The 22,362-nt window shown below is 36.0% G+C and overlaps 1 protein-coding gene across 1 annotated transcript in view; it reads right to left on the bottom strand.

Annotated features, from left to right (window-relative positions):
• Positions 1-21,778, bottom strand: part of CD200R1 (CD200 receptor 1) — a 32,939-nt gene extending 11,161 nt beyond the window's left edge. Inside the window, exons 1-3 of the mRNA XM_022550689.2 lie at positions 21,478-21,778; positions 1,987-2,070; positions 834-893 (exon numbers count right to left, since the gene is read on the bottom strand). Of these exons, the coding sequence (XP_022406397.1) occupies positions 834-893; positions 1,987-2,070; positions 21,478-21,544 (211 nt within the window). The 5' untranslated portion in view covers positions 21,545-21,778. The remainder of the gene's footprint in view (positions 1-833; positions 894-1,986; positions 2,071-21,477) is intronic.
• Positions 21,779-22,362: the final 584 nt, after the last annotated feature.

Genomic DNA, 22,362 nt, shown 5'->3' on the forward strand with positions numbered 1-22,362 from the left:
TCGTTGCCATGTACCTGGATTGCTGCAAAGGCCTCCTAACTTCTCTCTCTGTCTCAAAACCCTTCTTCTTTCAGTTCATACCTTACACTGCAGCCAGTACATCATTCTGTAACACAGATGTGATTCCCTCAACTCTAAAACCCTCCAGAGATCTCTCGCTGCCTGAAGAATAAGTTCAAATGTCTTCGTATTGGCTTTGAAAGCCCTCTTTTTCACATTGACTCACTTTGCAATCTTATCACCCACTACATTCCCCCAAACTGCAGAAAAAAACACCAAGCACAATTCCATTTCTATGTCATTTCTCACATCGTTTTCACTCTCTAAGGTGCCCTACAGGATGCTCTTTTTCTATTAAAGTACTCTACCTTTAAGACCTGATTCACATGCTACCTCATCTGTGAGGCCTTCTCTAAGCCTTGGTGCTTAATCACCCCCTCTGTACATTCCTGGTACACTCGATGTGAGTGCTTCCCTCCTCTGCCTGTGTGATAACTGTGCTCCTGTCAGGGTTCCCCCACAAAACTGAGCTCCCTGGGGACTCTCTGATAGTCTTGCTCATCTTTATGTTCCCCACAAAGCCCAGCACAGTGCCTGATAGAGAAAGCTCCACAGTCTTCCAGTGGAATTGAGCTGTTTTAGGGGAAGATGGGTGAGGCCGTTCAGGTCCCTCATCCCACAGCATTCAGATCACCATATTCTTCAACTGGGCACAAGGCTGGACTTGGTCCAGACCATCGACTATGTTTCTAAGGAAGCTCAACATTCCATGCTTCAGTACTGGCCTCAAAAACAAACAAACAAACAAACAAAAACCAAAAACAGCATACTACCTTCTGCAGGAGGTGTTACAGTGCTCTGCTTTCTGTCCAGGGATGAAGTAATTGTTGAAGCTAGAAAATATTCAGAGGAAAGTAGGTGAAATCAATTTTAGATATTTAAATGGAGTGAAAACCATTATTTCTCCACAAGAGCTTGTATACAACATGATAGAAAATCAACGAACCATAACTAAAATTACACAAAAATCCTTGAAAAAGAGAAATTAGAAGCTGTTCCATCACTATATGGAAAAAAACATGTGAACATTTGAAAATTACATTTATAAGCTGTTAATCAATGATTCCCCATTTATGTGACACCTCATTTTATACGTAAAACTATTCCGTACAAGGTAACGCAGCCTCCACCCATTCCGTAGTCATAATGGATTCGTCCATCATGGGCACCTCACATGAGTTGGGCTGGTGATAGTCCTTCTTCCAGATGCCACACCCCGATTAAAATTGTCTGGTCCAGTGGTAGGCACCTCACCCAGCAGGACAAATCAGAATACTTTCTCAAGAATTTTGAAACCAGAATTGAGAAGAATAGCTCATCCGTCTTTCTCCCCCATTTTTCTACCATGACGGTTAATTTTATGTGACAACTTGGCTAGGACACAGTACCCAGGTACCTGGTCAAACATTATTTGAGATTTTTCTGTGAAGGAACTTTCTATCGGTAGACTTTGAGTAAAGTAAATTACCCTCCATAATGTAGATGGGCCTTATCCAATCAGTTGAAGGTTTTAATAGAAAAAGACTAACCTTCTGGGAAAGGGAATTCTGCCAGCAGTCTGCCTTCAGACTCAAACTGCAACTCTTTCTTGGGTCTCTAGCCTGCTGGCCTACCCTGCATATTTTGGACTTGCCAAGCCTCTGCAATCGTGTGAGCCGATTCCTTAAAGTAACACAACCTCTCTCTCTCTCTCTCTCTCTCTCTCTCTCTATCTCTATCTCTATCTCTATCTCTATCTCTATTTATCTCTCTCTGAATCTCTCTCTACAGGATGTATGCCCAACACACATGTACATCCTGTTCTGTTTCTCTCAGGAACCCTGACTAATAAACCTACCTTGGGGTTAAAAAGTAAAACTATACATAAAAACTATACAAGCATCAGGCATTCTTCTATTAGAATTATCATTAAAAGGTGAGCATTACCCCAACTGTAATTGTCCTTGACCATCTGCTGCATTAATGAGTTGTTTGATGTAACAAGATCTTCCATTACTGCGCTTATGCATTCTGAAAAGGCATATGAAGTAAAGAGAGGAATATGCATTAGTATTTCTGACTCCTACCTAAAATCACATTTTTTCACATCCTTTGGGCTATTTTAGGGTTGCAGTTGCCAATAAATACATAAATTATGACAGGCAAGCAAAAGTCTCATAAAAAATTTGTCTCCGTATGAACTTTTGAATTGATCTTCCTACCTGTTTGGCATACCCCTACTTTCAGTCCAGAGTGCCCCTTACCACCCTCCTGTCTTTATATTCAAGTCAAAGTATTTCTTCTCCCAGGCTTATATGCATTTAATCTATCTCCAATTGTGAAAAAGTGTTTTACTATCTGATACAGATTTTTCAGGCACCAGTGATGAGGTAGAAGAAGTTTAGAAGTGATGTGTCGGTTGGATGCTGGTATAGAGCAAAAAAAGGAGCTTCCTAAACATTGTTGAGATAACATCGTATAGACAGCTGTCTATTAAGTTCAAATTTTATAAGGTGAGCTCTAAGTGAGAATAAGCATTTTTAGGGTATCAACTCCTGGCAATTACTCACTAGGCATAGAGACATCAGAATAAACAATAGCTTCTTCCCTCCATGAGCCTAAGGTCCAGGCGAGAAATTAGCTATGTAAACAATAATAACATAAAGTTTTTGGTATGATGATAGCAGTATACATAATGTCCAGAAGATAAAAAGAAGAGATGTTTCATTCTAAGAGTGCAGTAGTAAGAGATTAGGAAAGACTCTACAATAGATAATATTTGAGCTGGATCTTAGAAGATCCGTTTTCCAGGAAGGTAGAAGGAAAAAGAAAACTGCACAAGGAATGACATTTAGAAGAAGGCATGAAGCCACGGGATTTTCAAAGAACTACACATTATGTATTATATTGCCATTATGTGAGAAAAACTGGATGTGTGATTAGAATTGAGGCTGGATATTGGCGGGCTCTAACTGTGGAAGACACAACACTCCTAAAAGTTTTCACAAGAAAATGATACACTTCTAATGCATCGACAATGGATATATCTGTCCAGCAAAGAGAAACATTTTACAGTAAAATTCAGGGCACAGTGTTTTTCTGGAGAAATTTTGAATGCACTACTTCTCTTAGCTACCATTTTCTTTTACAAAACATTGATAAATAATAATTTTTGAACGTTAGAAACAGATTTTTGGTAATTTGCACGTTATTCATTTTAGTCTCTCCACATTGACAGGTATTATCATCCTCATTTTAGAGATGAAGAAATATAGATACACAGTGATGAAGCAATTTGGCCAAGGCCACCCAACTTTTAAGCTGCTCCAATTGCCCAATTATTTTCATGCAAGTAGTTCTTCCTGCAGTGAGTAGGAACCAAGGGTTGGATCCTAAGAAATACACAAGGATAAATACACTACCCAAATTAACCCAAATTGAGGGAGTTGGAGAAGGTAGTCCAAGCCATGTTTCTGTAGAAATACTGATAGACAACCGTCTGAAAGAGAACATTAAAAGGCAAGTCCATAAAATCAGGATTATAATGGCACATGGATACAAGCATTATGAATGCTGGATATGAATGGGAATAGTTAAGCTAAGGAGGAAGATTTGAGACAATTGCCAAAATTCATGGGCCAAACCCACCACTCCCTCACAAGATTGTAAGCTCCAGGAGGGCAGGGATTTTCATCTATGTTGTTCATTCTTCATCCTCAGTGCTTAAAAGAGTGATTTGCGCAGCTCCCTGGCAGGTGGCTGGCTCAAGGTGGGTTAAAAATAAAGGTCAACAACCCTATAGCAAGCTGGACTAAAGATATGGACAGTTAGTTTACAGAAAAATAAGTATACATGTCTCTTAGTCATTTAGAAAGAAGCACAGCATCATTTATGGTAAAAGAAACTCAAATTAAAACTATGCAGAAATGCCATTTCTCACCAATAAGATCGTCAAAACCCGAAAGTTTGACAACATACTCTGTTTGCACAACTGTAGAGAGATAGGCATGCCAATATACTGCTGGTGGGAATGTAAAATGTTACCGATTCGATAACGGAAAATATGACAGTAAATAGCAAATTTACATATGCATTTTCCTTTTGATGCAGCCATATCACTTCTAAGAATCTATCCCAAAGATATGCAGGCAACAGTATGAAAAAATATATATACAGAAGACTCATCATTACAACATTGTAATAGCAAGGCTTTTAGAAATAACCCAAATAGCCACCCATAAGGAACTAGTTGTCTAAATTATGGGACATCTACAAAATGAAGTATAATGAAACTCCTAAAAAGAATGAGAGATATCTTTATATTACTATTATGGAGTGATCTCCAGGGCATATTGTTAATGAAAGAAGAGGGACAGATAAAAGTGTATACAGTATCACATTTTGTGATATGCAGCTAAAGTAATGCTTACAGAAAAATTAATAGCTTTAAATATTAATTACAAAATAAGAAATATCTAAAATCCACTTAAAGAAGCTAAAAACAAAAGAGAAAGAAGAAAATAATAAAAGGAAGAGCAGAAATCAACAAAACAGAAAACAAGCAAAATCAAAAGCTGGTTCTTTGGGAGTTCCCTGGTGGTCCTGTGGTTAGGACTCGGTGCTTTCACAACCGGGGGCCGGATTCAGTCCGTGGTTGGGGAACTGAGATCCTGCAAGCCATGGCGTGACCAAAAAAAAAAAAAAAAGCTGGTTCTTTGAAAAGTTCTTCAATATTTATAAACCAATAGCCATATTTATCAAGAAAAAAACAGAACACAAATATCAGGAATGAAAGAAGGGACGTTAACATAGATACTACATTCATGAAAAGAATAACAAGCAAATATTAACTATGCTAATCAAATTCAGTAACAGATGAAATGGACAAATTCATTGAAAGACACAGCTTTCAAACCTCATTTGGGATTAAACTGATAATCTGAAGAGCCTTATACTTATTAAAGAAATTAAATTTGTTGATAAAAATCTTCCCATCAGATTGGCCACACTGACAAATTTAAGCAAACATTTAATAAAGTAATACCAGTTCTACACACAAACCCTCTTCAGAAAACACACAAGGAGGGAACACTTCCCTACTCATTTTATGAGTGTAGAATACACTGTTCACCAAAACCAGGCTAACACATTACAAATAAGAAGAACGATGGAGCAGTAACCCTTATAAACTTTAAGACACAAAAAATTTTCACAAAGTATTAGCAAAGCAAATCTAGCACTTGTAATACAACATGATCATATAAGGTTTCTCTCAAGAATGCATGTTGATTGAATACTCAAAAATCAATGAAATTGACCACATTAACATAATAAGGGAGAAAAAATATGATCATTTCAGCAGATGTAGAAAAAGCGTTTGACAGAACTCACCACTCATTCATGATTTTTAAAACTCTAGGAATAGAAATAAACTTCCTCAAACAGTTAAAGAGCATCTATGAAAATCCTATAGCTAACATCATACTAATAATGAAATATTTCCTCTCTAAAATCAAGAACAAAGCAAGAATTTCTGCTCTTACTTCTTTTTAATTTTGTACTACAGTTTCTAGCGATTGCAATAAAGCAAGAGGAAAAAAAGGCATATAGATCAGAAACAGAAACATAAAACTGTCTTTATTTGCAGATGACATGATTGTTAGAAATCTATAAAACAGCTCCTAGAATTAATTGAAATTAGCAAGGTCATAGTATTAAAATGCTAATAATGTTTTAAAACAATTATATTTTTATATACTAGCAACACATAATTAGAAAATAAAATTTTTACATCAATTCTATTTATAGTAATGCAAAAGAAAAAACTTAGGAATAAATTTAACAAAAGATGCACAAGGCTTTACACTGAAAACTACAAAATATATTACTAAGATAAATTAAAGAATACCTATATAGATGGAGATAGATACCTTGTTCTTGGATGGAAAAACTCAAGGGGTCAACTCTCCTCAAATTGGTCTACAGATTCAACACAGTCTTAATTAAAATCTAGTAGCCTTTTCTGTGAAAATTAAGAAGCTGAAATATTTATGGGAGTGCAAACCTAGAATAGCCAAAGCAACAGTTAATAAATGAATAAGACTGGGAGACTCATATTACCTAATTTCAAGCTTTACTCTGAAGCTGCACTGATCAAGGCAGATTGGCATTGGCTAAAGGATAGGCACATACTTCAATAGAGCGGAATAGAGAGTCTGGAAATAAACCCACACATTTGTGGTCTATTGATTATCACCAAAAATGTTAAGGCAATTTAAAAGGAAAAGAAAAGTCTTTTATACAACAGATGGTGGAACAGTTAGATATCCGTATGTAAGACGAAAAAAAAATTTAACCACTACTTAATAACATATACAAAAAATTACCTTAAATTTGATTATTGACTTAAATGTAAAAAGCTGAGACTGTAATACTTCTAGAAGAAAACATAGGAGATAATCTCTGTGACTTTGGCATATACCAAGATTTCTTATAATACAAAATAACAAACCATGAAATAAAATTTGATAAACTGGACATTATCAAAATTTTAAACTTTTGGTCTTTGAAAAAGAACATTAAGAAAATGAAAAGGGAAACCACAGATTAGGAGAAAGCATTTATAATACATGTATTTAACAAAAGACTGCTATGTAGAATATGTGAAGAACTTTTACAATTCAATAATTTTAAAAATCGATATTAAAAAACAGGCAAATGACTTGAACAGACACTTCACCAATAATATATTCAAATTGCCAATAAATACAGAAAAAGATGTTCAACATTAGTAATCGTAGAGGAAATACAGACTTAAATCACAGTGAGATAATGATTACACACCTATAAGTATGGCTAAAGTTAAAAAGACTGATAATATATATTGGCAAGAATGTGAAGCAATTGGAACTCTCACACATTATAAATGGGAATGTAAAAAAGTATAACTGCACTAGAAAATTTCTGGCAGTTTTTTCAAAAGTCAAGCATATGCCCATTTATAACCTCACCATTCCAATCCTAAGTATTTACCCAGGAGAAATAAAAACATATGTCCACACAAAGACTTGTGCATGAATGTTCATAGCAGCTTTATTCACAAATAACCAGAAGCTAGAAACAACCCAAATGCCAGTCAGCAGATAGATAAATTAGTTATCCATACAATGGGATACTATTCAGCAATGAAAAGGAATACACACAACATTGATGAATCTCAAAATCATTCCCTTGAGTGAAATAAGGCAGACACAAAAGAGTACACTACACACTACACAAAAGAGTACTACTAATGTAAAATGCTAAATAATTTATGGTGACAAACGGCAGATCAGTGGTTGCCTGAAGATATGGGAATGAAGACAAGGATGGACTACCAATATACAGGAGGAATATTTTGGGAATGATAGAAATGTTTTGTATCTTGTTTGCGATGATGATCACAGATATATACAACTGTCAAACCTCATCATAATGTACCTTTTAAATGGATGCAGTTAATTGTACATGAATTATCCCTAGATTTAATTTAAAATAATATCAGAAACATCAGGTTATAACATACATAATATTAGAACATGCTTCTACACAAATAAACAAAAAAGAAAATACAAATGAAAAACCTTGGCACTGAAAATACTGTTTAAAAAAAACCCTTTTCCATCTAAGTCAAAATCATCAGTAGAAGTAAGATGTTTTGTGATTTGACTACTAATGAAACCTCTTAGTCACTTTGAGCACTCACTTTGAGTTTTCTTTCCCAAATCGTCCTTGTCATATGCCTGAGCAAGCATATACCACCCACACAGTAGACACTGTATAGGCATTGACTGTGCAAACCCATACTCCAAAGGCTTCCTCCAGTGAGTGAAAAAGGCTCTCAGAAACAGCACGTGGTTTTTTTGCGCTACTTAACAGTTTTTATCTATTGTAAAATCCTGTGCTCTGCTGGGCTCTACTGACTAAAAAAGTTAGAGATAGACATTTCTGATAATTTCACCATTCTCGATTAAAAACCTCTGATTCAGTAACTGTTATTAACCAAAATAGAACATGGATTATGCCATACTTAAATAGTCAGCATAGTGCCTTAGATTATTATTTCTAATGTATGAAGACGGAAAACAAAAAATTAAAGATTCTTCTGCCTTTTCATTCATTGGCAAGGTTTTGGGAGAATACAAACAAGCAGTAAGGAGTCTGATCAAATGAATTTTAAGCTAAAAGAATTCTAAAATTGAAGCAAAACTGTAGCTTAAAGTATCTGGCTATGCTCTAATAAAATTACCATATAGCTGTAAAAGAGAATAATGTAGAATAGCTTTATTTTTACATTTCTTCTGATATTTCTCTCCAAAACTTGAGGCTTCTATGCTAGTATTGAACTAATTAAAAGTCATTCTTATTGCTTATTATGGTCTTTGCATCTCGTCATCTTTGTTGTTATTTAACATTTAATGAACTTACTATCAACTCTTTTAGAAAAGGAACATAGAATACAAATATATTGAATACATTTCAATACACTGAAATCTGTGGTAATATTCTGATATTTTACACAAGGAAAATATTTGGTGTTTCAAGCTCTCAGACTTCAAAATTCTGCAAGTTATCATAATAAATACAGAACTGGACGATTTTGGATTAAGCAATGGCAGGAAAATATGAGGGATATGAGTTTTACTTCTTACTCTGCTTCTTTCCTGAATCATTATAAATAATTAAATGAATTTATTTACTCTAGTTCTCTCCTCTGCAAAACACAGACTGTCATCCTTACTTAATAAGTAAGGAATAACTAGTGAAAGGTATCCAATGAACATTACAAACTGAGGTTTTAAACCCAGTAAAAAGGAAACCGTACATCTCTCCTACAGATTCAAGTTTCATTTAAAATAAATGCAACTCTGAGACTGAGATCTTAATCACACAAAGAATATTAAAATTACATTGCCAGAAGAACTTTATTTAGCTATACTGAGCACTAACTTTTTCTAATCACCAGTATAGTTAAGTAAATACAGTATAGAAAACTTTACTATAACTTTTTGGCTCCAGAAAGCTTAAAATATCAAGCTTAACATTTTAGTTAGTATGTTTGTACTGTGTTATATAAAACTGCATATTGTGGATATAGGTTAGACATAAAAGTATTATTTCCCAACAGTTTTTAGAGTTATGAATGGATTCAAGCAAGAAGAGACATTGAATTGTTTTCTTCAGAGGTCCTGAAAATAAGATGAATTGTCATCCAAATAGTCTAATTCTATTTCTGCTTCTAATGCAATGATTTTCATGTTGGGAACTAGTGGAAGTCCATGATAATTGGCCAGAAAATCCATAAACTTTGTAACTTTGGGGGAAGGGATCCTAATTTACAATTTTTTTTTCTGATATATAATTTAAAAGAACTCTCACCCCTGTAAGAATAATTGAAAGCATAGCCAATTTCCCCCCCAATTTTATTTTCTAAATAACAAACAGGAATGGTTGGAATAACAGACTCATGTGATCTTTTTCTCTACTAAAGCTACCTGAAAAGTAATGCACTAATTTTACAAGAAATTTTGGAAGAAAGGAAATAGGTTTTTTTCTGCCTTCTTTCACTAGTGTTCATTGAGATGGTATCTTAGTGACCACCTATCACATATATAAGAACTTTTGGACTGGTGGATGGAAGCTGGAAGCTGCATTAATAATATTTATTTATTCAGTTACAATAGCTAGGCACTCAATAAATGCCCATTTATCATGGAGCTTTCGATCTAATGGGGACAATACACATTAACCAAATAATCAAATAATTATGTGAAATTGCAATAGCAATAAATGAAAAGTACATAAAATGTACCTGAGTAACTTATCCTAGTACTGAGGCATGGTAGGCAGCCTCTAAGATGGCGCCTACTGTTCCCTCTTCCTGGTATTCGTGTCTTTGTAAAATCCCCTTCTCTTGAGTGTGGGCTGGATTTACTAACTCACTTCTAACAAATAGAATACAGCAGAAGTGATAGAATGTCACTGCCAAGATTAAGTTATAAAGAGACTGTGGCTTCTGTCCTGGTGTTTTCTCTCTCACTCACTGCTGGCTCACTGTGAGAATATAAATATTGGTTGGGGGGTAATTTATTATGCAGCGATAGGTGATTAATACATGGCCCGATGAACAAGAAGCTGATAATAAGAAAGATAATGAGAGGAGAATATTCCAAATAAAAGTAATTTTATGTGCAGAGAACATGTATCTGGAGGGAATATACTAGGATCTGAAGAAAGACCAGGGCTAAAAAAAAGATAGTTTCAGCTTTTGCTATAAATCTAGTCTCCCATAATGATTTCAGGATTTTTTCCCTGAGACAAATGTATTTTCCTACGGAAAGAGAAGAGAAAAAAAAAAAAATGTTTGCCATTTTGGCAATATAAAATGAAACATGCCTTTTAAAATTAAAACTATCTCCTTCATCTGTCTCATAGCTTAATATTTCAATTAACATGATCCTTGCCTCCAAAAAGGAAAGAAACTGAAATGTTAAATAAGAAATTTTTTATTTTAAGTCATATTTGTTATTTCTGCACCAGAATTTTTCCGGGGGAAAAAAAACTATTTTGCAAACATCTGAAACTTTATGATAAAAATTAGTTATATTAATGAACAGCAGCTACATACTTAAATATAGTTAAATCTCAAACATAATATTGAGTAAATAAATGTAGTTATAAAATAATATACATTGTATGATTCCATTTATGCACAATACCAAAAAAAAAAGGCAAAATAAATTTTATTGTTAGGGACTACATATGTACATGGTAAAATGTAAAAAAAAAAAACAGGGAATGATTATACACCAAAGAGAATGATTATCCCAAAAGATAATGGCTACCTTTAGAGCAAAGTTTGGGAGCTATAATTGAGGAAGAATTGGCAACAGTCTATGTCTTAATTTACATAGATATTCACTGTATAATTGTTCTTTAAAATGCACATATATCATACTCTGCAATATATATTATATATGTCACTATACAAGAAAATTAAAATAAGTACAAAGAAACACAAGAATACTTACCTTTTTTAACATAATAATGTCAACAATTGATCCTGGTATCACAACATATATTTCGTGTTCTTACAGTGTGAAAGTGATTTATGTTTTAAAATACATTAATTTAGTAGCAGACAACACCTAATTAGGTGTTCAGTAAACAAAATATTGGGTAAAAACCCAAAGTTTTAGCAGAGACAAAAATAGAAAAAAAACACCAAAATTAGAGTAAGAAAATCAACTAACATTTTGGCTCTTCCATTTATTACCTCTGTAATTTTGCACAGATTACTCTCTGAACCTCAGCTGCTTTATCTACACATATGGGAATTTAGTATCTGATAACAGTGGTCATTTAAATTCGTAAGGGGAAGGATGATTATTTATATCACTGATAAATGATACTAGGAGAACTAATTAGCCATTTGGAAAAGAAACATGGATAGGATACAATGATAATAAAAACCATATTTCTGGGAATAATTTTTGTGTGTGTGACAATAGTCACAAAGTCTGCATCATTTTATTAGGACACAGTATTAATGAAAGCCATATTGTTGGGCTAATTTTTTTGAGGCAGTTACCATCGCATAGTCCAAAACTAGTTAATGAAGACAGATTTGTTCCCTAGCTCATGGAAGATGTTGTACAAATGTGTATCAGTGATCACAAGGGTCAGTGTGTTCAGTGGACAGATCATGAATATATATGCGTATCAAATATACAAAGATACAGACATACCTCCTTTTACTGTGCTTCACTTTACTAAGAGTTTTACAAATTGAAGTTTTGTGGCAACCCTGTGTTGTCAGATGATGGTTAACATTTTTTGGTAATAACGTTTTTAAATTAAGGCATGTACATTGTTTTTTAGACATAATGTTATTGCACACTTAATAGACTACAGTATAGTGTAGACATAGCTTTTATATGCACTGGGAAACCAAAAAGTTTGTATGACTCACTTTATTGCAATATTCACTTTATTGTGGTGGTCTGGAACTGAACCCACAATATCTCCAAGGTATGCCTTATGTTCTAGGATATTAATTCCAGCATAGTTTTTAATTCCAAGAAAAAAAAAACTAGAAACAACCAAAAAGTCTGTCTGTAGGGGCCAATTAAATAAGTTATAAAATAATATCTATGAAAGAGCTTTGGAAACTGCAAAATAATTATTGATACGATTTTTTTTAATGTTTGTAAAATTCAGACACAGTATTAAGTGTTTTATATATATCATTTAGCTTAATCCTCACAGCAACCCCAGACGCTATCTCAGGGTTTTTGGGTAAAATCTCCCAATTTAAAAATATTGGCAACAAATTCAAATTTTTAAAAATATTACATGAACCAGTCAAAAATCTCTTCAAGCCAGATCCAGCCCATGGGCTGCCAAATTGCTGTCTGTTGTGGAAATTAGAGAAGAGGCCACAACCAGAGTCTTGAAAACATTTAAAATTAGGGATCTGTTGGAGGAAGTGAAGTTAGCAGAAATGATGAGGAAAAGTAGAAAGTAAATTCAGTGTCTTGAAGCCAGGGAAAGAGATTTCAAGACAGAAATACTCAAGGTCAAATCGTGTATGAAAAGTCTTAAAGTAAGGACTAAGAGGCTTTATGGTTTGCTAACGAGGCCATCAGAGACATTTAGGAGCTGTAAGAAAGTAGTGTTATAGTACAGAGGGAGGGGTAGAACAGATTGCAAGGGGCCAAGCAGAAGCAATTGTCAACAAATGTAGACTTGCTCTTTCAAGAAGTTTGACCTTGAAGGTATGGGAGATATGGGAGAATGGGACAGTGGCTTTATCCTTTCATGTCCAACCTGAAAGAGAGATATGGGGCAATATCTGGAACTATGAGGACTGAGAGGGTATTTAAGAAGAGAGGAGAGCATAGCATATTTGTAGACAGAAAGAGGGAGCACTAGAAGTTACAAGAATGAAGGAGGCTAACTGGTAAAGCAGGATCCTAAAGGTAGTGGGAGGAGATGAGACAAACGCAAAGTGGAGGCTTGCTTTTGAAGACTGACACTTGGTTTCTGAGAGAGAAGCATAAAGGGCAAGAGTGGTTACAGATACAAGAGACATTTTGAGGAAGTTTAGGTTGACAGACGTTTTCTGAGTATACGTACTCAGCTTCAGGTAGCTGTGCAGAGCTCTGGGGATGGTAGAATGAATAAGGCAAGGCGTTGGCCCTCAGAAACCTTATCATTTGCAGAAGTTAAAGTCCACATTGGGTGATGGGTAAATCTGAAGGTGAGCAGAATCTGATCTATAGCAGCCTGTCGATCTGGGACAACAGGGATAGTTTGGGTAATGAAGAAAGACCTAAAACAGTGTTCTTAATCCTAGCTCCCATCAGAATAACCTGCAAAGATCTGTGAAAGTCCAGATGCCCTGAAAGGTCTGATTAAGTAGGCTTAGGATGCCATCACTGTATCTTTAATATTTTAGGCCCTGCGGGTGACTCTGTCCGGCAACTAGCTTAAAATTACTGGCTTAGAACAACCTCTGGGTAACATGTAGGAGAGAGCCAATAAAAGGCAGATAGAATGATATTTTGGAGAATAAAAACAACTAGATTTAATCATTTTGAATCTACCACTATTTGCTACTTGAACATTTTTTCAAAAATTGTCAATACCACAAAAATAAATCCTATAACCAGATACTCCCATATTACGTAATAGATAAATTGTAGGGAAAGATGGCATAGTATTCCATGGTAAAGTAACAAAATGGCAAGGACAAAGAAAAGAAATCACTAAACAATTGAAAACTGCATATGCGAACACCCTGTTTGGGAAAATATCTTTACCGGATCACTGACTGTTCTCCAATGACACAGTTTGAACACACTCAGGCTCCCCCTATGTTGATAGAAAATTAACATAGAATTAGCGGTCTAAGCCCACAGTCTCAGTTTCCCCCCCACCCACTCCATCCTCTATGTCAGCAATTTGTGGCTCTTATACCCTTCCATTCAAACCACAATTTTGAAGGTCACCAGGCCCTTTACAGTCAAACTTTAGACCTTTCTTCAGTGCTTATGTTCCTGAGTTGCTTGGCATACTTTGATGCTATTATTTTCCTCTCCCTCTAAAACCCCTTCCTTCACCTCTACCAGTACCCTGTGCTTCTCTCTATCTGTCTCCTCATTTGCAAGCCTGCCTGTCTCCTCAGGCACCTTAATAAAGGTATTGCCCCAAGTCTCGCCTGCTCCTCTCTCCCTTTACACCTTCTCTCACCATCCTTTCACACCTCCAGAATTTGAATTGGGCCTCGACACAGTTGCTTTCTCCTTGTTTTACCACTTCAGTCACAGTTTAGCTCCCTCTGCCCTCGTACAGGCTGTTTGACTCTCTGGAATGTTCATCCCCTCAACCCTCCTTGCCTAGCTATTTTCTGCTCATCTTCATCTTAAACCTCACTTCCACAGGGCAGTCTTCCCTGACCCTCAGACCAGATCAGACTTACCAATTACACATTTCCATGCCACCCTATACTTCTCTTTACACATTTCATATTGTTTAATTATTTGCGATGATTTAGTTAATATCTACCTTTCTTACCAGATTCTAAGGTCCATGGGAGCAGGATCAATGCCTGTCTTATTCAGGTATCTACAGCATGAGGCATAGTGTCTGACACATGGCAAACACCCACTTACTTATTGACTGACAGAAAAACTAGCCCACATGCTAGCCTTGACTTATTTTTCCTAAACAAAAATCTCAACCCTTAAGCTGCTATTTCTCTTCACGTGAATGCTTGCTGTTACTTCAAGTACATCACATCTAAAAAACCATAGATTCTCCCACATATACTTGCCACATCCACTTTCCCCTCTATTTTTTGGTGCTATGGAGGATTTCCAAGCTCAGCTCATCCACTAAAAAGTTGGGTAATGTCTTTAGTAACTCCTTAAACATTTCTGAGCTTTATTTGCCCATGTATAAAATGAAAGAATTTAATTTGAAAGTTTCTAAAATCCTTCCTGTCTGAAAACTCAATACTTCTCAATAGTGTCATGCATCTCCTTTATTTCACAAATGAGGAAATTACTGTTTAAAGGGGGGGCAAGTAATTTCTTAAAGATGACATAGCTAGCGGTTAGAATTATATCTCGTGACGGATCTTTAAGTCCAATACAGAGATATATAAGAATCTAGAAAATGAGGGAAAGGGGAGTGAGATTTTCTTGAGAAAAATGAAAAGCACCAAAATAGTCAAGGCATGGATGAAATTTAGAAAAAAAAAGGCATTTAATAATACAATACATTCGATCTAAATGTCCAAGATAATACAACCAGCCAAATCAATATCACTTGGCAAAAACACAATGATATTAAAAAGACAGAGATTTGAAGAAAGTTCTACTTCGTTTATGGACAAGTAAGCTTCCACACATAACAACCACAAATTCTGGACAAAATAGAAAAACAACTATTTGAAGCCACTGGCAAGTAGAAAAAGCAAGAAGATTCTTGAGAAGTATCAATCCTTGAAAGAAAGAAAGTTTCCCATATTTACCACTTCTAGTCCCAGGAAAGGCTGCAGTTGGCATGACACTGGACAGCTAAAACTCTAACAGAAAACCCACAGTTCTCTGAAGAACAAGAAGATAAATTTCAGGGCAACCCTGGTCTCTTGAAATTGAGAGAGGCAGAGAGCTAGAGTTCTAAATTCTGTGTATAAACTGTACCCACCTCTCTGGCTGACCCCAAGCCCCACATGGCAGGGCACACTTGAAGCCAACTAGCTAAAGGTAAAAGCACCGAGATTTAAAATACTGTCCAAGAGATCAGACTTCCCTGGTGGCCCAGTGGGTAGGGCCCTATGCTCCAATGCAGGGGGCCCGGGTTCAAAGCCTGGTCAGGGAACTAGATCCTGCATGCATGCCACAACTAAGATTTCACATGCTGCAGCTAAAAGTTCACATGCCGCAACTAAGAAGTCCGCGTGCCACAACAAACATCCCGTGTGCCACAACTAAGACCTGGTGCAGCCTAAATAAATAAATTTTTTTTAAAAAAATAATGAAATAAAATACTGTCCGAGAGAGTTTTTAGTTTGAGTTCCACCAAGGTAAATGTCTTCTGGGGAAAAAAAATCAACAAAGTAATATAACAGAATATAGCCTCTAAGATGTAATATTCACAATCTAAACAAAATTACTCACCCTACAGAGAACCAGGGAAATGTGGCCCATTCTTAGAAGAAAAAAAATACATTAAAGGGAAATCAACCTCAAATTGACACAGATACTGCAATTATCAGAAAAGGACCATAAAGTAAATATTAAGCTATGCTCAGTGATATAAAAGAAAATAGACTCACAATGAATGAAAAAACAAAAAATCTCAACAGAATGAAAAGAGACAAGTTACAAAATAAATGGAAACTCTAAAATTGAAAAATACAATATCTGAAATAAAATATTCAGTGGATGGCCTTAAGAGAAGTGAGAGAGGAAATTGTTAGCAAACTTAAAAATATATCAATAGAAGTTATCCAATCTGAAGAGCAGAGAGAAAAAAAAAACTGAAAAAAACAACCTATAATAGCTATAGGGACCTGCAATGAAGTAGCTTAGAAAGTTGATAGATAAAATATTTGAAGAAAACAGTGATTAAAAATTTCCCTGGGGCTTCCCTGTTGGCGCAGTGGTTGAGAGTCCGCCTGCCGATGCAGAGGACACGGGTTCGTGCCCCGGTCCGGGAAGATCCCACATGCCGCGGAGCGGCTGGGCCCGTGAGCCATGGCCGCTGAGCCTGCGCGTCCGGAGCCTGTGCTCCGCAACGGGAGAGGCCACAACAGTGAGAGGCCCGTGTACCGCAAAAAAAAAAAAAAAAAAAAAAAATTTCCCTGAATTTGCTGAAAAGCATAAATTTACAGATTCAAGAATCTCAGTAATCCTCAAGCAGGAAAATATGAAAATAACTATACATAGACACATTATATGTGGTGAAACTGACAATAAGGAGAAGATCTTTAAAGCGGCCAGAAAAAAAATGACTCATTATAGTCAGAGGAACAATGTTTTGAGTCTGCCAACTTCTCATCAGAAATAGTGAAACAACATTTTTAAAGTGCTGAAAGAAAAAAAGGTCAACCAGAATTCTACATCCAGCAAAAATATGCAAGAATAAATATGCAAGAATGAAGCATATTCAGATAAAATGAAACTAAGAGAACTCCTCACCAGCAGAACTACACTACTAGTGATGATAATAGAAATTATTTAGGTTGAAGGGAAATAACACCAGACAGAAACTCAGAAATTCAGGAAGGAATGAAGAGCCCTGGAAATGGCAGCTATGATGGAGATAGTATGTGTACCCAAATCCTATTCGAGGAATGAGTTTCTGCTCCTGCTGCTATAGGAGCACTGTCAGCAGCCAGCCTTCAGTTCTCAGCATCTTCGGAGATCACCTCAGTTATCTCACGCACAGTCAGACTTTTCCCAGGGCAGCCCACATCCGTTGACTAATTTGGAGGTATAAAGCCCCAGCCATTTTGATTCAATGCAGAGTCTCTCTGGAGCCACTGTAACTCTAGAGACCCCCGTGAGGGGTCAGATGAGGGTCATGGTTAAGATTGCTGATGGACTTCTCCCTCTGCTCCCTTGTCCTACTTCCCAGCTGTTTCTTCCAAGGGTCCTCGCTAATAAACATTCTCTGCTCAAAACTCAACTTTTAATGTTTATAACTATAAAAAAAAAAGTAATGGTTTGATTCTTAGGAGCAATTAGCATCACACAGTCCAAAGTCATTTCATAACCACAGATCTGCTCCCTAATCCCATTTAGGAATTATCAAATGTGTGTTGATGACAACAAGGGGGAAGAGGCAAAAGTATATATTAAAAGTTACTATATTTTAATCACTATTCAGATACAACATAAAACCAAATGAAAACTGAATTATCTTATTAACTAGCACCATTAACTGAAATACTCATGACTTTTTTGGGAGGGAATTTATCTACTGTGGAACTCTCATTTGTTCCCATTTCCTTATTTCTATCCTCAACCTATTAGCGTCCTTACATCCAACTTCTCATCTTACTCTGAAATTTCAGAAGAGTGTCTGTTCTCTTATTTAAAGTGAAGCATTCCATTTGTATGGCAGATTGTCTCCCTTCCCATCTCTTCTCAGATCTTACTCTCTGTTATAGAGAGGAAGTATCACTCCTAGGACCCAAATCCAAAAATCTCTAGAGTTTATTCTATTATTTTTATCTCTTCATGTGTACTCTCTTTGTGGGATCCTCCATCCACAAATTCTGGATGTGCTATACTTCCAAGTACTCATAGGGATTTTCATCCTATGTGTTTATCCTCTCTATACTGAATTTAACATCTTCCTCCACAAAGAAACTTCCCTTCTCAGCTGCCAATGCCTCTCAGTAATGTCATGGGCCTTCCTAAAATGTAAACTCAAGGGTAGGAGCTCTTGCCCCTGCTTCAAAATAAAGCTTTACCAAGTGCCACTCCCACTCAGTGAGATACCGATGCCACATTTTTCTCCAAAATATTGTTTTATTATATTATTTTCCTGACTAGTGTACAGTATCCAAGTTTCTTTGTTTAGAGATCAAGGACCCCTGAAATTCAGCCTTATTTCCTGCAGTCATATAACAAACAATCTCTGATCCATCAAGCTAAGAGTTCTTTTTCTCCCTGAACAACTTTGCCTTTGACCATGCTACACGTCTCCTCCTCCCACTTTCTATCTCTGCCTTTCTGCATCTATCCAAACCTATCATTCAAGACCCATCTCTTCCATAAAGGCTTCAATAAGTCCAACCCACCGTAATTTCTCCTATCTTTGGATTTTTACTAGATTCATACACAATTTCAAGACTGAATGATTGAAAATGTTCTCCGTTTGTTTCGTCTTAGCTTGATCTCTCTAATTTAGATTGCTAACAATTTTTAGGCCCTATTCCCCACCCCCCCACACACACACACAGACACACACTCTATATACAAGACTCTATATAAAGACTTTTGGTTCATTTATTAATTGTTTAAGCATGGATGTTTAGAGGAAACCACACCTAAAAATTACTATAATGTGTAAATTCACAGCTATCACAAATTAGAAAAGGAAGAGAAGACTGAAATTAATGAGGACAAACACCTTCTTTTTCTCAATCTCTTTTAATCTCTTTTTCGGTTTTTTGCAAACCTGCTGAAGCTACCAAACAGCCCTGCCTTGATTTTTATCTCCTCTTCTTGTTACTGCCTGCCCCCTACTGGGAGATAATAACAAATGGTCAAAATTAGCCCAAAGAAGAAAAAAGGTGGAGGATTCCTTTTCAGTAACTCATAATCTCAATATCTGTGAGATTATATATCGTTATAAAAGATAGAATCTTTTATAAAAGATTTTGATGGGGACGTCAAAATATAATTTGAACACAAGAAAAAAATCTAGAAGATAATAGAATAAAGTAAAAAAGAAATGGTGTGGGGTAAAGGGAGTTGGAGGGAAGGGGACTAGACACAGGGTTGGAGAGCTTGACTCTGTAGTGGATGATTAGCATTGTTTTTATTTTTCCCTCTCAGGTATTTTCTTAATAAATCTTGCCTATCAACTTTGTCTATCAACTACCACACTGCTTGAATTTATAAGCAAATAAGTAAAAAAAAAAGTAAGTGGATTTTTTAAAATAGTATGTTGTTTACAGTGAAGTCATTAGCTCTCTTTCTCCTTTGTGAGTTTGTCTTTTATAATAAAGTGAGTTATTTCTGTTTGGCAGCATTAATAACAAAATATTAGTGATAAAGTTATAAACTCATGCCCCAAGTGCTTTGCGTATCATTATTCTGAATTATTTCATGGTGAATTTATCATGCGAAATCACTGCACATAAAGTAATTTGCTTTTCCATATCTTTATCCTAAACATTCTGATAACATTATAATTATAGAAGCACAGACTTCAGAGATTTGATATTTGTAGTGTCGCCTAGTTGTGGTTAGAAATAGTTTTTAAATCCAAACCTTTAAAGCATTAAATTCAAAATTATTGATTATGTTTTAATCTTGATCTTTTTTCTTTTACCCAAAAGTCATAGTGCAACTTGACATAAATAGCTCATTGCCTAGCTGGCATTCCCTGCCAAGTTGGGTCCTGCACAGGTTTCTTTAAGAACTTTCTACAACAAGACCTCAACTATTGAAAGATTCAGATCAATTGATTTTTTTTTTAAGTGAGTAAATACTCCATTCAGTTTATAACTAAGTATTGGCTTAGTGGCAGTTGTTAGTGAAAAGCATAATGACTAAGTATTGAGGAAAATTGCCTATTCAAATGTTTAGTGATGCTTACAGATGTATATTATTACTGGGTATGACTGTCATATACTAGTAGTGTAACCTTGGACAAATCATTTCACCTCTCTATGCCTCAGTTTCTACCTTTGTAAGATGGAGAAATGTCTTCTATGCCTGCTTCACTGGTTGCTGTGCAGAGCAGAGGAGAAAAAGTATGTGAAAATGCTCCATAGAAAAGTACAGTAATACAGTATAGTTACTTCACATGTGCTCACCAGTAAGATTAACATGCAGAAAAACATATGTTTTGCTGGAAGATAGTATTTTAAAGTCATTTATATGAGAAAAAATACTTTTCTTCCTTCAATTACCAAACTATAAAATTTAAAACCAAATGTTTCCTTGCAGCTGCTTCCACCTACTACAAGTGAAACCTGAAAACTCCCTCCCACTCCTACCAACCCTCTATAGTGAAACCCGGACAGCCCCTCAATAGCCCCAAGTTCTCCACAACCCCTGCAGGAACCTAGATGTTGAAGAACGTGTCTTCTAACCCAGAAACTGTCTCTGACAGCCCACACATGTTAAAGATAAATACAGACCTACATCACAGACGCACCACCAAACATCGGAACGTATTATATTTTTAAAAGTGCCTGGTCATCGAAAGTGACAAGAAAGCAATAAACTTTCCTAATTTATACTGTTAACAATATGGACATAAATAGGTTGGGATTATTATTTAAGTTTTTTAAGAGGGAGAGACGAAAATAGCGCCACTTTTTTCAGGTGACTTGGATTGCTACTAGAAATTAATTTATTCTGTCTCGCTCAAAAAAGGGGGAGGGGGAATAAGGAAATGGGCAGTGGGGCAAATTATAGAGATATGTAGAGTGTAGTAGGACACAAAATAAAATAAGTAAGACAAAGAGGAAAATAAGAATAATAAAGTGAAGTAAATTTAGATGGAAACCCCATCCCCCATATCTCAGATTGCATTTATCATGCTCTGCTCCATAAAAAAGGCAAAGAAAGCTCAGGAAAAGCTTAGACCAGGTTTCTCACCAGTCATTCTCCTGTCACCCTCCCAAAGAGAATTCAAACCCACCTGCAACTAAGAAGAGAGTCAAAATCAGTAGTAGCTGAAGATCAGAAGTTATCCAAGTGCAGGGCATTTCTGTTTTCTTATTTTCTGCCCTTCACTCAGCACTGTTCCTCCACACAGGTGTAAAAGGAGCTATGGACATGGTGAGGCTCTCTCTCGTCCACTTCTCCGTGCTGGATCCTCTTAGCCCATTAGCAGCACGACGACACTTCTTTCCTCATAGCCCCTTCCGTCAACTCTATGTGTTTCAGCCTGATTAGTAACTTGGAACAGAAGAAACTTCTCTGGAACTTGACACAGCAATAGATTTCCTGTATGAAGCACTGAAGCAAAGACGGAGGAAGTGGATTGATTGAGTTATCTTTCAGCTCATTGGTCCTCTTCTCACTTCTGCTGTACACAGATAAACTTTAGAGTAAGGCATTGAACGTGCCCAAGATAAACTGATTTGTCTAAATTTGGTTTAGAAAGCAAAACAGGATATTTCTCTATATTTGACCCATCCTGTAAATTTCCCAGTCATCATAACTTTTAGCAGTTACCTCCAGTTTGAAGAGGTGTACAGCCTCAGTAATCAAGTTTAGAATAAAAGATTTTCCCTTGAAAATTCTTATGTGATTACTGTCTATAATGGGAGTCACATACAACTCTAGAAGCATCATAAGTGTATTACTACTGTAATAAATTACCACAAACTGAGTGGCTTAAAACAACACGAACTAATTATCTTACAATTCTAGAGGTCTGAAGTCCAAAATAGATCTTATAGAGCTAATATCAAGGTGTTGGCAGGGCTGTGTTCTTTCTGGACACATGGAGAGAATCTGTTTTTTGCCTTTTCCAGCTTCTGGGGGTCACTTGAATTCTGTGACTCGTGGCTGCATCATT

The sequence above is a fragment of the Delphinapterus leucas genome, chromosome 4 (genome assembly GCF_059928025.1).
Source record: "Delphinapterus leucas isolate spDelLeu-1000000601 "Yukka" chromosome 4, BTC_Dleu_Yukka2, whole genome shotgun sequence".
NCBI lineage: Eukaryota > Metazoa > Chordata > Mammalia > Artiodactyla > Monodontidae > Delphinapterus > Delphinapterus leucas.